The sequence below is a fragment of the Sus scrofa genome, chromosome 1, assembly GCF_054392235.1.
Source record: "Sus scrofa isolate SSC_HxYL_T2T_F1_AM1 chromosome 1, Sscrofa_HxYL_maternal_Yorkshire_Landrace_v2.0, whole genome shotgun sequence".
NCBI classification, from domain to species: domain Eukaryota; kingdom Metazoa; phylum Chordata; class Mammalia; order Artiodactyla; family Suidae; genus Sus; species Sus scrofa.
Genome location: NC_139383.1, coordinates 66,419,312 through 66,432,344, shown reverse-complemented (window position 1 = coordinate 66,432,344; position 13,033 = coordinate 66,419,312). Strand labels below are relative to the sequence as shown.

General features: G+C 45.7%; 1 protein-coding gene and 1 long non-coding RNA gene across 4 annotated transcripts in view; one reads left to right on the top strand and one right to left on the bottom strand.

Annotated features, from left to right (window-relative positions):
- FAXC (failed axon connections homolog, metaxin like GST domain containing) overlaps positions 1-13,033 on the top strand; it is a 79,703-nt gene that overhangs the window by 21,976 nt on the left and 44,694 nt on the right. For all 3 annotated transcript variants that reach the window (XM_021090292.2, XM_021090285.2, XM_021090274.2), the window contains one exon: positions 6,489-6,712. In XM_021090292.2, the coding sequence (XP_020945951.1) occupies positions 6,489-6,712 (224 nt within the window). The remainder of the gene's footprint in view (positions 1-6,488; positions 6,713-13,033) is intronic.
- On the bottom strand, positions 7,062-12,832 carry LOC146406129 (uncharacterized). The gene is made up of 2 exons (XR_014806338.1): positions 9,287-12,832; positions 7,062-7,371 (listed from the first exon to the last, which is right to left on the bottom strand). It is a non-coding gene; the product is annotated as an uncharacterized LOC146406129 (long non-coding RNA).

Below are 13,033 nucleotides of genomic sequence, written 5' to 3'. Positions count from 1 at the left end.
TACTGCCCCCTTGTGGACACTAATGAAAGTCTTAAGTCTCTTCAGCCCTCTAGGGAAGTGGGCGGGACACTGCTGTCAAACTAGTCCTAACAGTTTCACCCAAAATGTAGGCATTAGAACAGGGAATTCAAATTAGCTTTCAGCTTGTCCATAATATTTAAATTTTTAATTTGGCTTTTGGTAAATGGGAGAGATGGGAAGCTTTAATAAAATGACTTACGCAAGATCTTCTGTTAAAGGATCTGATTACAACTTGATTGGTGTGGTCCTCTCTCCTTTCTTTTTTCCCCCGCCCCCTAGTTTTAGATGTAGTGATGGCTTCTGTTTGGAGAGACTAATGCCGGTGAAACATGGTGAAATTACAGAAGCATATTATATGCTCTCACACCTCTAAGAGCACAAACAAAAGATGGTGGGGTTGTAGCATGATATGGAGAAAGGGTTCTCTTGGTTGAGAAGGCCACGTGCTAAGAGTCATTCTGGAGTTCCTGCTGTGGCCCAACAGGATCAGCGGCCTCTTGGGAGCACTAGGACGCAGGTTTAATCCCCAGCCAGCACAGTGGGTTAAGGATCCCGTGTTGCCACAGCTGCAGCTTAGGTCCCAACCACCGCTTGGATCTGATCCCTGGCCTGGGAACACCATATGCTTTGGGGCAGCAGAAAAAGGAAAACAAACAAAAAAAAGTTCACCATAGTTTGCAGTTTCTCACATATGTACTAATATTTCTTTCTGCTAGGGACCAGGCAGCCTCATGTTAGGTTATAACGAGAGATATCTTCATTAAAACATCAGCTTTGTGGCGCAGTAGAAATGAATCCAATTAGTATCCATGAGGATGCCGTTTCGATCCCTGGCCTCGCTCAGTGGGTTGGGGAACCGGTGTTGCCGTGAGCTGTGGTGTAGTTTGCAGATGCAACTCGGATTCTGAGTTGCTGTGGCTGTGGTGTAGGCTGGCAGCTACAGCTTCGATTTGACCCCTAGCCTGGGAACCTCCTTGTGCTGCAAGTGCAGCCTTAAAAGAAAAAAAAAAAAATCAGCAAATCAGTTTTTCTTTCCTGGTTTTCTAATCTCCTTTAAAAATGTTTGAGCAGGCGGTGGGTTAAGGATCCGTCGTTGCCCTGAGCTGTGGTGTAGGTCGCAGACTAGGCTTGCATCTGGCGTTGCTGTGGCTCTGGTGTAGGCTGGCAGCAACAGCTCTGATTAGACCTCTAGCGTGGGAACCTCCATATGCTGCAGGTGCGGCCCTAGAAAAAAAAAGACAAAAAACAAAACAAAACAAAACAAAAAAATGTTTGAGCAGGGTTTACTCTTCTGTTCTAAGATAATCAATATTGGAAAAAAAAAAACTCTTTGGCCTCATTTTGCAGGAGAGATCAGGTACATCAGTTGTGATAAAGAAAATGAGTATCAACTTCCTAAAAGAGGCTCTCAGAATGATAAATTATTTTAATTGCTCAGCCTGGTCTTGTTTCCAGATTGGCCCTCCCTGTCCTCTCCAGTTAATAATTCATGACTCCTTGTGCGGAGAGCTCTCCCCAGGGAGAGTAAAGAGGCAGATCCCAGAAAAGAACAGTGGCAGCCCCTTCTCATTTCTCCAAATGTGTCTCTCTTTCCATTTTGCTGTATAAATATTATCAGCCTTTAGACTCACTACTTGGCTGTAGCTGGCTTGGAATGTAAAGGCTCTTCATTCAACCAATAATTCATTCTATCAGCAAACGTAGTGACTGAAGGACTACCAGGGGCCTGGCACCATGCGGGGTGGGGCGGGGAAGCAAGGCGGTGAGATGCCCTCTCTGTCCTTAGGTGGCTCCCGGAGAGGGAGACGTCCAGCCTGCACAGTGGCCAGAACTGGGGGAGAGTTTCAAGAACAGAGGATAGGCAGCCAGCACCTGCTGGAGCCATGCGGGGAAGGCTTGCTGGAGGAGATTTTGTCAAAACAGAATCTAGGGCCAGTCAGAGGGGCAGGTGGAGGGGCTGGGCAGTGGGGGAGATTGGGATGTCCAGGAGAAGGGAGCAGCGTCTGCAAAATTTAGAGGCAAGAGAGGCGCTTGGGGAGGCTCGCGTATGGTGGGTGTGAGGGAGGCAATGTGGATTTTGGGGTCAGACCGTGAGAAGAATGAGGGGCTGGCCTGCCAAGCTGAGCAGCCCTGGGGAGTTAATGAATGGCTTCTCAGAGAAGCTGCATGATACCATTAGATTTGTGTCTTAGGAAGCTTTTTGTGGGTGCTTTGGGGAAAGTGGACTTCTGGAGGGGACATCAGGGGACCTTCTAGGAAGTCACTGTCCTCAGGGTGGAGAAGTGATGAAGGCTGAACTACAGTATTGAGTTGGAGGAAAGGGCAAAGCCACAGGGTGACTGGCCATCAAGATTGATGGATGGGGCCAGTGAAGAATACGTCCTGCGATTCTCTCTGGCTTGTGTAAAGAGTAGCAGATTGGAAAGGAAGGAAAGTGATGAATCCAAGTTTGGAAATGTTGGCTTGTAGTTCATGTGGATCTGTGGATCTCAGGACAGAGGTCTTATGGCTGGATGTGGAGTTGGGAGTCCTCAGTTTGAAATCATGAATGGGAAAACTAGATCACCGCATGAGTGAAGCGTAAGAAGGGGGAAGGAATAAAAATAAAAATCTTGGCAACATGTAAGAAGTGAGAGGAAAAGCAGCAGGGGTGTAAGCTAATGGAGCATCCTAAGAAGGGGGCTTTTTAGTGTTGGATGCTGAAGAGAGTGTAAGAAAGATAAACATGGAAAAGAAACTTTATTTGAACTTTGCAACAAGGAGGGATTTTTGGACAAGAGTAGTTTTGGTTTCTGCCACGTGGAGAGTTTGCTGGAAGCTTGGGTGTCGAGGACATGGATTTGTGTTATTCATCATGTAGATGTGTGTGGAAGTGAGGTCTTTGACCTGTTGAAATTGATTTAGGAATCAATCCATGAGGCATCCAGTTTCTTTGGCATCGTCGTTTGCCCACACTTTGTGGGGCTTGACCCTGAAAGAGCCTGCCTGGCCCTCATTTGCTTCTCTGCCCTGATATTGGTCTGGAGTACTGGGCACAGGGAGTGAAAGAGAGGCAGGAAATCAAGAGCAGGGTGGGAAAGAGAAGGGAGGAAGGCCAGATCATTTCTGAGGTTACTTTTAGCTGCAAAATTCCAAATCAACCCGGTGTTCCTTCTGTGTCCTGTGTCTCAGCAGAAAATGCAGGTGGAGAACCGGGGGTCTCTTGTTGCTTAGCTATGTGGCCCAGGCAGCTGCCTCTTCCATCCCCACTGATCCTCTAAGCCCTTAGTCTTCTCAGACTCTTCTCCCACTGCTGTGCCCTCGTCTTCTGCCCCCAGAGGAGGCTGTGTTCATCAGGCAGGAGCTCAGAGCCTCTCTGCAGCCCCTCCCCTCTCCATCCCACAGAAAGCCATGTCCCTACTTCTCTCCAAGCAGGCCCTTCAAGTCTGGCCTTCTTGTTTTCTCTCTTGCCCTTGAACTAGGTTTTCCCCAAACCACTCCTTGCCCTAGAAACTTTCTTAGGTGACCTCATCTCCTCTCAAAGCTTTAAAACTGCCACTACCATGGCCCTGCCCATAAACTCTTTATCTTGAGTCTAAACCTATCTTCTGAATTCTCCTCCATCTGGACACCCTCCCTAGAAGGCTCCATGGGACCTTCAAACGCAGCAGGCCAGCTCATCTTTCATCACCTAAACCCATCCCACCTTGTGTATGCGGGTGCTAGTTAAGGGCATTACCACCCACTCAGACCAGGCGCCTAGGATGTCTTCCTCTGACAGCTTCTCCACTTCCAGCCCTTTCCTTGTCTTGCCACACATCTGATTACGTTTCTCGTCTGCTTAAAACCTTTCAGTAGTTAAACTTTGCTCTCAAAATAAATTTTAGCAGTCTTTGCATCAGACCCATCTTGACCTGATCCTTGCCCACCCTTCCAGCTTCAACTCATGTAAATTTCCCCATCATCCTGGACCCCACTTGCCTGTCCTGAAGAGGTTGCATTTCACAGACCAGCCAGGGCTCCTCCCCATACCTTCTCCTTCTGCTCTGCCTGGTGGACTTCTGCTCATCTTTCAAGATCATTTGTGCTTGGGATAGAACCTGTGCAATTTGTCTACAGAGAATGAATTCTTTTTTGCATCAGTCCTCGTTTTTACACTTTCCTCATTTTTACATTTTCAGTGCTTCCTGGATGCTTTTATTACCTGGTCATGTTTAACTTAGGATAATTTAGTTTTATTCTCAGATTGCTACCTTCCAAAATTGTCAAGGATGGTATCAGCCTTTTGAGTTAGATCTAGTATAATTAGAATCAAAGTGCTGGTTAGTCTAATGGAATATGAGAATTGACACCCTATTTACTGCAGGTGTAAAAAGAAAAGCAAATAGAAAAGCATTTCATTTGCATGTTTATAAAGAATCTCCTAGAATAAATGTGAAATCTTTTATAGCAAAAGCTTCGATTCTGCACACAGCAATTAGTCACCATCACACTGTACTTTTTCCTCTTTTCAGTCAAAATTTCTTGACTCCTCAATACTTTATTTTGAGAGACTTACAAAAATAGGTGCACAGAGTCTTCTAAGATTTGCAGGCCTCTCTCAGAAACTAATGAAGAGATTATGGTTGCAGAACGGAGAGTGTGTTGAAATTGGGTGTAGGACTTTTCTGTGAAAATCAGAAAAACTTAAAACATTTAGAGAAATCTGTTTTTTTTTTTAAATTTTATTTTCATCTTTAGAGGAAAAAGCACTGAAAAGAAGAGAACTATATAAAGTAGTCAAGGTTTCAGGATCTTCTTTTCAGCCCCCCTCGCTCTCCTTTTTTCTCCAGGCAGGAAGTAGCTACAATTTACTATCACCCTTTGGATATTTTCACTTTTCTGATGTTTTCACAGTAGCCAGTATTGTTACACCAACCAACACTAGGAGTGGAGATGACTGCCAGGACAGTTTTTATTGCTCATTGTGAGGAAAAAAGAAACTATCTTATGCCTCTACACCCACAGCTACATTTTTCTCAGCGTCCAGTGGGAAATCCTTTTAATCTCTCTCTACCAACACTATATATATTGGTTTTTAGGGCTGCACCCACAGCATATGGAGGTTCCCAGGCTAGGGTTCAATCAGAGCTACAGCTGCCGGCCTATGCCACAGCCACTGCAGTGCAGGATCTGAGCCACGTCTGCCACCTACACCACAGCTCACGGCAACACCAGATCCGTAACCCACTGATCGAGGCCAGAGATCGAACCCGCAACCTCATGGTTCCTAGTGGGATTCATTTCTACTGCACCATGACGGGAACTCCCACCAACACTATTAACCATAAAAACATTCCTGCGATTGTGTGGGTTCAGAGAATGAAATCAGCAAAGGCCTGGATCTTGCAGCCAACATGTCAATGAACAGCAAACAGCTGCCTAATTGTCCACACGTGTGACCCCAGAGCCCCGGACGGGTGTCTGCCCCAAGCATCCCACCCCAATGGGAGGGATGAACCAACCAAGTTCCTTTGATGTTTCCATTCACTTTAGAGTCCTGGATAACAAGCCGAGGCAGAGAGTTGCCTTTCTGGAGACTGGATCTTTTATGTACTATTTATAATTTATGTGTTTTATAGTAAACATGGACAGCTGTACCTACTTCCTAATCCTCTCAAAAAGGCGAAAGGAGTTCCTGTTGTGGCTCAGCAGTAATGAACCCAACTAGTATCTGTGAGGATGCGGGTTTCATCCCTGGCCTTGATCAGTGGGTTAAGGATCCTGCATTGCCGTGAACTGTGGTGTAGGTCTCAGACATGGGTCAAATCCCGAGTTCCTGTGGCTGTGGTGTAGGCCGGCAGCTGTAGCTCTGATTTGATCCCTGGCCTGGGAACTTCTATATGCCGCGGGTGTGGCCCTAAAAAGACCAAAAAAAAAAAAAAAAAAAAGGCAAAAAGATTTCTTTTTAAAAAATCCTTTTATGTCAGGAAAGAGAAAACACATACATAGAGTATACAAAACAAAAACGTGCAGCTTGATTAATTAACAAAGAGCATAGAGCTGTGTAGCTGTTACCTTGACCAAGAAAGCATAAAGTCAGCACCCCACTCACTGCTGCCTCCCCAATGCCCCTCACCCTTGTAGATACTCATTGTCTTACCTAAAAGCCTTTTAAAGCAGGTTTCTACTTGTTTTCTATGGGGTTACCTAAGAAGAGGCAGAAGCATGGCTTTGGGGAGGGATGGGGGGGGTCTGAGGGCAGGTGCAGGCAAGGGTCGGTGGCACAGGTGAGCTATCTGAATTTGTCACTGTTTTTCTCGAGGCCCAAGTCCAGGCACAGACCTGAGCCTGTTGTAATATCTGCCATGCCGACTGCTCTCTGCCAAAGCTGCAATGATCCAGTCCCTCCAGAGTGTGCTCAACTCTCAGCCACTCACTGGAGATGGACTCTGTGGAGCTGCTTTGTATCTAATGCACAGTAGTAACTTGTTTCCACGCAATTCCAGGACCTTAGCTTATTGCCAGTGGGTGGACAATCTCAATGAGACCCGGAAGATGCTCTCTCTTAGTGGTGGCGGTCCCTTCAGTAACCTGCTGAGGTGGGTCGTGTGCCACATAACGAAAGGAATCGTGAAACGCGAGATGCACGGCCACGGCATTGGCCGCTTCTCAGAGGAAGAGATTTACATGCTGATGGAGAAGGACATGCGGTCGTTAGCGGGGCTTCTGGGTAATGTACCACGCCTTCTATTCTATATTTCCTCTCCTTGCTTTTTGCATGATTAGTAAAGCACTGTTAGTTGACTGATTTCAAGTTTTCTTTTGGTTGGTTTCTTTGCTTCCACGTGTAGGTTACAGTCCCACCATGTAACCAGATCCCCTCATTTTCAGAAGCACAGGTCTCCCTCCTTAATCACTAGTGTGTGACTGTTTCTCATGTGGCAAGGCTCTGGGTGATGAGAATGTGGTGCAGCGTTACTAACTGGCTATAGGTGATGCTGGGTTTCTGAACGTGCTGTGAGCCAAGTCATATGTGAAGCAAGGAAGCTCTTCTGTTTATAAACAGGTTAGGGTGAAAGGCTGTTTATAAACACATCTGCTTGGAAGATCTGACTGTGTACCATCAACATCAAGAGAGATGCTGACCCACCCAATGCCTGACATTTTCTCACCTCTTTTGTTTCCCTTTGTCATCTCAAGCCTCTTATTAGCATGTTTATCTCTTCTGATTTTGTGTTTACTGCCCCCAGTGGGTTTAACTGTGCTTGGGAAGTGCTCAAAAAGAAACACAGAAGGGAGTTCCCGTTGTGGCACAGTGCAAAAACGAATCCAGCTAGTAACCACGAGGTTGTGGGTTCGATTCCCGGCCTCACTCAGTGGGTTAAGGATCTGGCATTGCCATGAGCTGTGGTGTAGGCTGGCAGCTGTAGCTCTGATTCATCCCCTAGCCTAGGAACCTCCATATGCTGCAGGTGCAGTCCTAAAAAGCAAAAAAAAAAAAAAAAAAAAAAAAAAAAAAAAAAAAAAAAGAGAGAGAGAGAGAGAGAGAGAAGCATGTAGGGGCATCTGCCTGTGGGTGAGTCAGGATGCTGAAATGAGTGATGCCCTTGCTCACCTGGTTAGCTGGAGGTGGCTGGGTTGACTTGACTCTGTACTAGGTAGAGTTTGAGTCTTAGCGCTGACAGTTCACCAACAGATCATTTCAATACAGGAGCTTCAGCGTGTGAAATCATGGCCTCTCTTGGGGACAACTCATGTTTAGGGAGCCAAGGTCATAGGACCTAGTCCTTCAGGGCTGCCGATCTTGTCTGGGGACAGTGGGTTTTCACTGACCTTCTCTCGGTACCCTCATCTCTATTCTGGAATGCACTCAGTGCCTCGCCTCTTCCAGGAAGTGGGGTTTGGGGTTTGTTTTTTTGAAACCTACCTGGTGCCTAGGAACTGAGGGCTGTGCCGGGTGGAACCTGCCCTGTGCAGGGTGACCCACTCTGGCTCCTTCCAGCTCCTCACTCCAGATGCTTACTGGACCTAGAGTCCTTCCCTGAACCTGGCCTGCAGGGGGAGAACCCAACAGAACAGCCAGCTCTTGGCCAGCTCTGTTATGTGAAGGCTTTGATGCTGCCTGAGCCCCTGACATTCAAATCCTTGTGCTTTGCCTCCCTGACCAGGTGGGCCAGCCTGATGTAGTTATGAGTGGAATTAGCCTCAAGTTTGTCTCATTCCTTTGGAAACTTAGTACTGGACTCTTGGCCTCCCAGTGAGGGGAACAAAGGGCCGTTTCCTCCTTAGCAATGGCTCTGTCTGCTCCTGGCTTCCTCCCCAGCTCACGCTGCAGAGAGCCCCAGAAAACCTGGAGCTGAGCTCTGGAAGGGATGACAGCTCACCTCTAATCACTTAACACTGTTGGTTCCTTAACCAGAGAGGGCTGATTGTGTCCTTTCTAGGGCATTTTTGTTTGGGAGAACCTGGGAGCAGGGTGATAACAGTAATAATGATAGTGCCAGTGTTTCTCTGGTGTTTAATGACTTAGAGAAATGCTTTCTCCCCAGAGATAGCAAGATAGGAGGCAAATGAAGCACTTATGGCTGGGCTAGGTACCTGGCAAGTATTCCAAATGGCATCCCAAGTCCAGATAATTTTCTAGGATGAGAAACTGAATGGGTTACTTAAATAGCTGGTGTTTACTGGATTGGGGCCCTGGAAGCAGTCCAGCTTTGAACTCTCATTGGGGAAGCACTTTGCCTGCATTCGTGAGGGAGAGCTCTCTGGCTGAATACCATAATTTTTCTTGTTAAATGAGGCAGAAAACACCTCCTTCCCCTTTCATCTGGGGGTATGGCTTACTTTTAATGTCCAGCTGCCTAAGAGACTCAAAGTGCAAAATGACTTTTTTGTTGAGATATTTGAAGATTTAGGGAAATTGTCCAGGGAGTCACTTGACTCGTCAGGATAAATTAGTTATTGCTGTTTCAGTTCGGTTGACTTTAGTGATTTGACACCTCTGTGTCAGGAGCTGGGGAACAGAATACACAGATGAGTTAGAGATCGTTGCCGTTCTCAGGTGCTTACAGCCCAGTGGGAGATATGAACCTGTAAGCCAGGAGCAGGGAGATTACACTCCATAGCTGGTGGTCCTTCCCTTCCCTTCCCTTCCCTTCCCTTCCCTTCCCTTCCCTTCCCCTTCCCCTTCCCCTTCCCCTTCACCTTCCCTCCTTCCTCCCTTCCTTCTTTTTTAGGGCTGCACCTGCAGCATATGGAAGTTCCCAGCCTAGGGGTCAAATGGGAGCTGCAGCTGCTGGCTTACATCACAGCCATAGCAACGCCGGATGGAGTCACATCTGCAACCTGTGCTGAAGATTGAAGCAACATTTGATCTTTAATCCACTGAGCAAGGCCAGGGATGGAACCCACATTCTCATTGAAACAATGTTGAGTCCTTAACCCACTGAACAAGGGGAACTAGGTTTCTTTCTTTTTTTAATGGCCTGTGAGCTAAAAATAGTTTTAACATTGTTGAAACATAAGGGGGAAAAATGCCACAGAGATCAAATGTGGCCTGGAAAGCCTAAAGTTTTCACCACCTGGCCCTCCATAGAAGTTTGCTCTAAAGGAGTAGCCATGCGTGAGTGTGTAAGTTAGGCTGCGGCAGAGCCCGTGATGGAGGTCTACACTCGTGCTCCAGGGACTCAGCAGAAGCCGGGGTGACAAGGCAGGAGAACTGGGTAGGGCCACAGAAGAGGCGGCAGCTGTATTGGCCCCCAAAGTAAACAGTTGTCCTGGTGCAGAAAATAAGGAAGGACCTTCCAGGCAAATCATGAGAAAAGAGGCCTTGGGTGAGGGGTATTTGGGGCTCATGGTTGAAATGAAGAACTGAAGTTAGTTTGAGGCTACATTATAAAGGTGATAATAACTCTTATGCACAGAGATGTGCACTTGATCTGAAAACATGGAAATGTTGCAGATTTCTGAATATAAGAGAAAAAGAGCTGTATCTGTGATTTAGAAATTTGGCTCTGTTTTTGTCATAGAGGATGGATTGCGTCTGAGGGGTAGGTGGTAAAGAGAGACCAAAGACAGGCGGTGACTATCTGTGGATGTAGTTTAAAGTTTCTAATTAATTCAAATTCAAATAAAAATTAAATTTAAATAGAATCAATTAAACAAAATGAGTGAATTTTAATTTTGGCGTATTAAAAAAAATCTTTAGGAGTTCCTGTTGTGGCTCAACAGTAACGAACCTGACTAGGATCCATGAAGATGTGGGTTTGATCCCTGGCCTTGCTCAGTGAGTTATGGATCCAGCATTGCCATGAGCTGTGGTGTAGGTTGCGGACACAGCTTGGATCCCACGTTGCTGTGACTGTGGCGTAGGCTGGTAGCTGCAGCTCCAATTTGACCCCTAGCCTGGGAACTTACATGTGCAGCAGGTACGGCCCTTAAAAACAAAACAAACAAACAAAAAACCAAAACAGAAACCTTTACAATCAGATCAAGGAGAAACTGAATAGAAAATATGATTTAATGATATAAAATACACTAGGAGTATTGATTACGAATTGCTAGGAGGAAAATTATAATTCTCTCAGGACTGAAACGGCATTTGCTAATGAAATTCAGGATTCATTCCCGATAAAAACTCTTAGTAGAAGACCCGAAGACTAGTTCTTTAACGAGAACAAGGATGTTAAGCCAATAGCAAATGTCATACTTAATGATGAGCCACCAGGAGCATCTCAAAGTAAAATATAGGATAAGGACGCCCACTCTCATGATTTAATGTAGTTTTGGGAGAGCCTTTCAGTGTAGTTGGACAACATGAAAAAGAGATGATATCTTCATGTCAGAAAGGAGGAGACAAAATTATTATTTGTAGAAATTAAGAGATTAAGTAGCTAAAATAATGGAGATCAACTAGAGTTATTATGGATGACGGGAGCATTCATTGTGTTTGCAAATGTTACAAGCATGCAGATACCTACAGTTTTCTTGAATATCTCAAATAAGCAACTAGAAAATATAATTTAAAAAATCCCAGTCACAGTAGCACTAGAAACTTAAAATGTTAGAAATATAATTTCTTAGAAATAGTCAGTACCTGCAGAAATAAACAGTCCTAATAAGAGAGAGAAGTTTTAGCAAACGGAGGGTGTACTTTCATTCACTGACTGATGCATTCGTTTGGGAGTGGTGACTCGAGAGCCAGAGGCAAACCCCAGCTCCCTCACTTACTAGCTCTGCGACCCTGGGCCCATTTCTTAACTCTCTGGGTCTTAGTTTTCTCATGTATAAAATAGGGACAATCACAGTGAGAAAGAAAGTCATACGTGAAGTGCTCCGAACGGTGCCTGGCACGCAGGAAGCAATGTAACAACAAACATATTAAAGTACAACCCTGACAAGTGTCAGGAAGGAGAAGTTCAAGGTGCCATGAGAGCCAAGAAGGGGGTCGCCTAGAGGTCAGGGCTAGTCTCTGTTTAGTTTTGCGTGGTCCTATGTCCCCTGTGGGAAGGTACGTGTTTGAAGCAGGGATACCCCATGCAGTGAGTACCCGATTTGCACCTCAGGCAAGAAGGGCACACATTGTCTAGTTCCACTCTCCTCCCCAAAGGGTAAGAGTCAGAAGAGCATGGAGGAACAGAAAGGTTGGGTGTTTTGGGAAGCAGTGTGGGTGGAGGCAGGCAGCCTCATGGCCAGCCCATCAGAGGAGTCCTGGAGTCAGATCCCTGGGCTCAGACCTTGGGCTCCACCGCTGACCAGCTGTGTGACTTAATATGAATGACTCGAGTTTTTTCACCTGCAAAATAGGTGCACCTGTAGAGTAGGTACAGCCAAGAGTGTGAGGACTAAATGATTGATGATTGATACGACATTCACTACAGTGTTTGGCACATAATAAATGCCAAGTAAGTATTAGCTATTTTACCAACTTTACAGGTTTTGTATGTAATGCCATTTCATTAGGAACATTATTTCCTGGGAAAAATTACTTGTGAGAAAAACCTTTTTTTCCCCTGATTTTTACATTTATTTGTTAAGTTTAGAAATTCGGAAGGGTTCAGAGTCTCTTCATATTCTCTGTCCGAGTGGTGAATCCTCCGTTTATAGCTGCCATCCTGGCCCTGGCTGCGCCGGTTTTGAAATTCTCAGGAGGAGGACCCTTGTGGTTTCTGATTCCTAACTAGTGGCGGTGTCCCTCTGTGAGGGAGACGTATCGGAGTCACCAACTTGGCGCCCCGATGCTGTCGGGGCATGATGGGCGGTAATGGGGGTGATGGAGGGACAGGCAGTCTGTGGTCGGTGCCGACTCCTGGGGTCCAGTGTCTCACAGTGACCTCTAAAAACTGCCCAGGCCATTAAGGGTGTGCATATCTGAAAAGCCACCAAGTATCTGAAGGATGTCACTCTACAGAAGCAATGTGTGCCATTCCGTCATTACAATGGTGGAGTTGGTAGGTGTGCCCAGGCCAAACAGTGGGGCTGGACATAGGGTTGGTGGCCCAAAAAGAGTACAGAATTTTTATTGCACGTGCCCGCAAATGCAGAGAGTAACAGTAATGATGAACTTAAGGGGCTGGATGTAGATTCTCTGGTGTTTGAGCACATCCAGGTGAACAAAGCCCCCAAAATACTGTGCAGGACTTAGAGAGCTCATGGTTCCATCAACCCTTACATGAGTTCTCCCTGCCACACTGAGATGATCCTTACCAAAAAAGAGTGATTGTTCCTAAGCCAGAACAGGAACAAGTTGCACAGAAGAAAACGATATCCCAGATATCCCAGAAGAAACAAAAACTTACGGCCTGGGAATAAATTTTGCAAAAATAAATGCAAATAAAAGTAAAAAAAAAAATTTGGAAAGATTCAGAAAAGCACAAGAAGGAAGATATGTCACTGAAATCTTATAGTGTATTCCTAACCACAGTTGCCATTTTGGTGTATACCTTTTTTTTTAAATGTGGTATGTATCTTCTCAATATTTTAATACATAACTTTGAATCATATAAGATTTGTCAACCAAAACCCCACTTTGCCCTCTGCTCCCTTTATATTT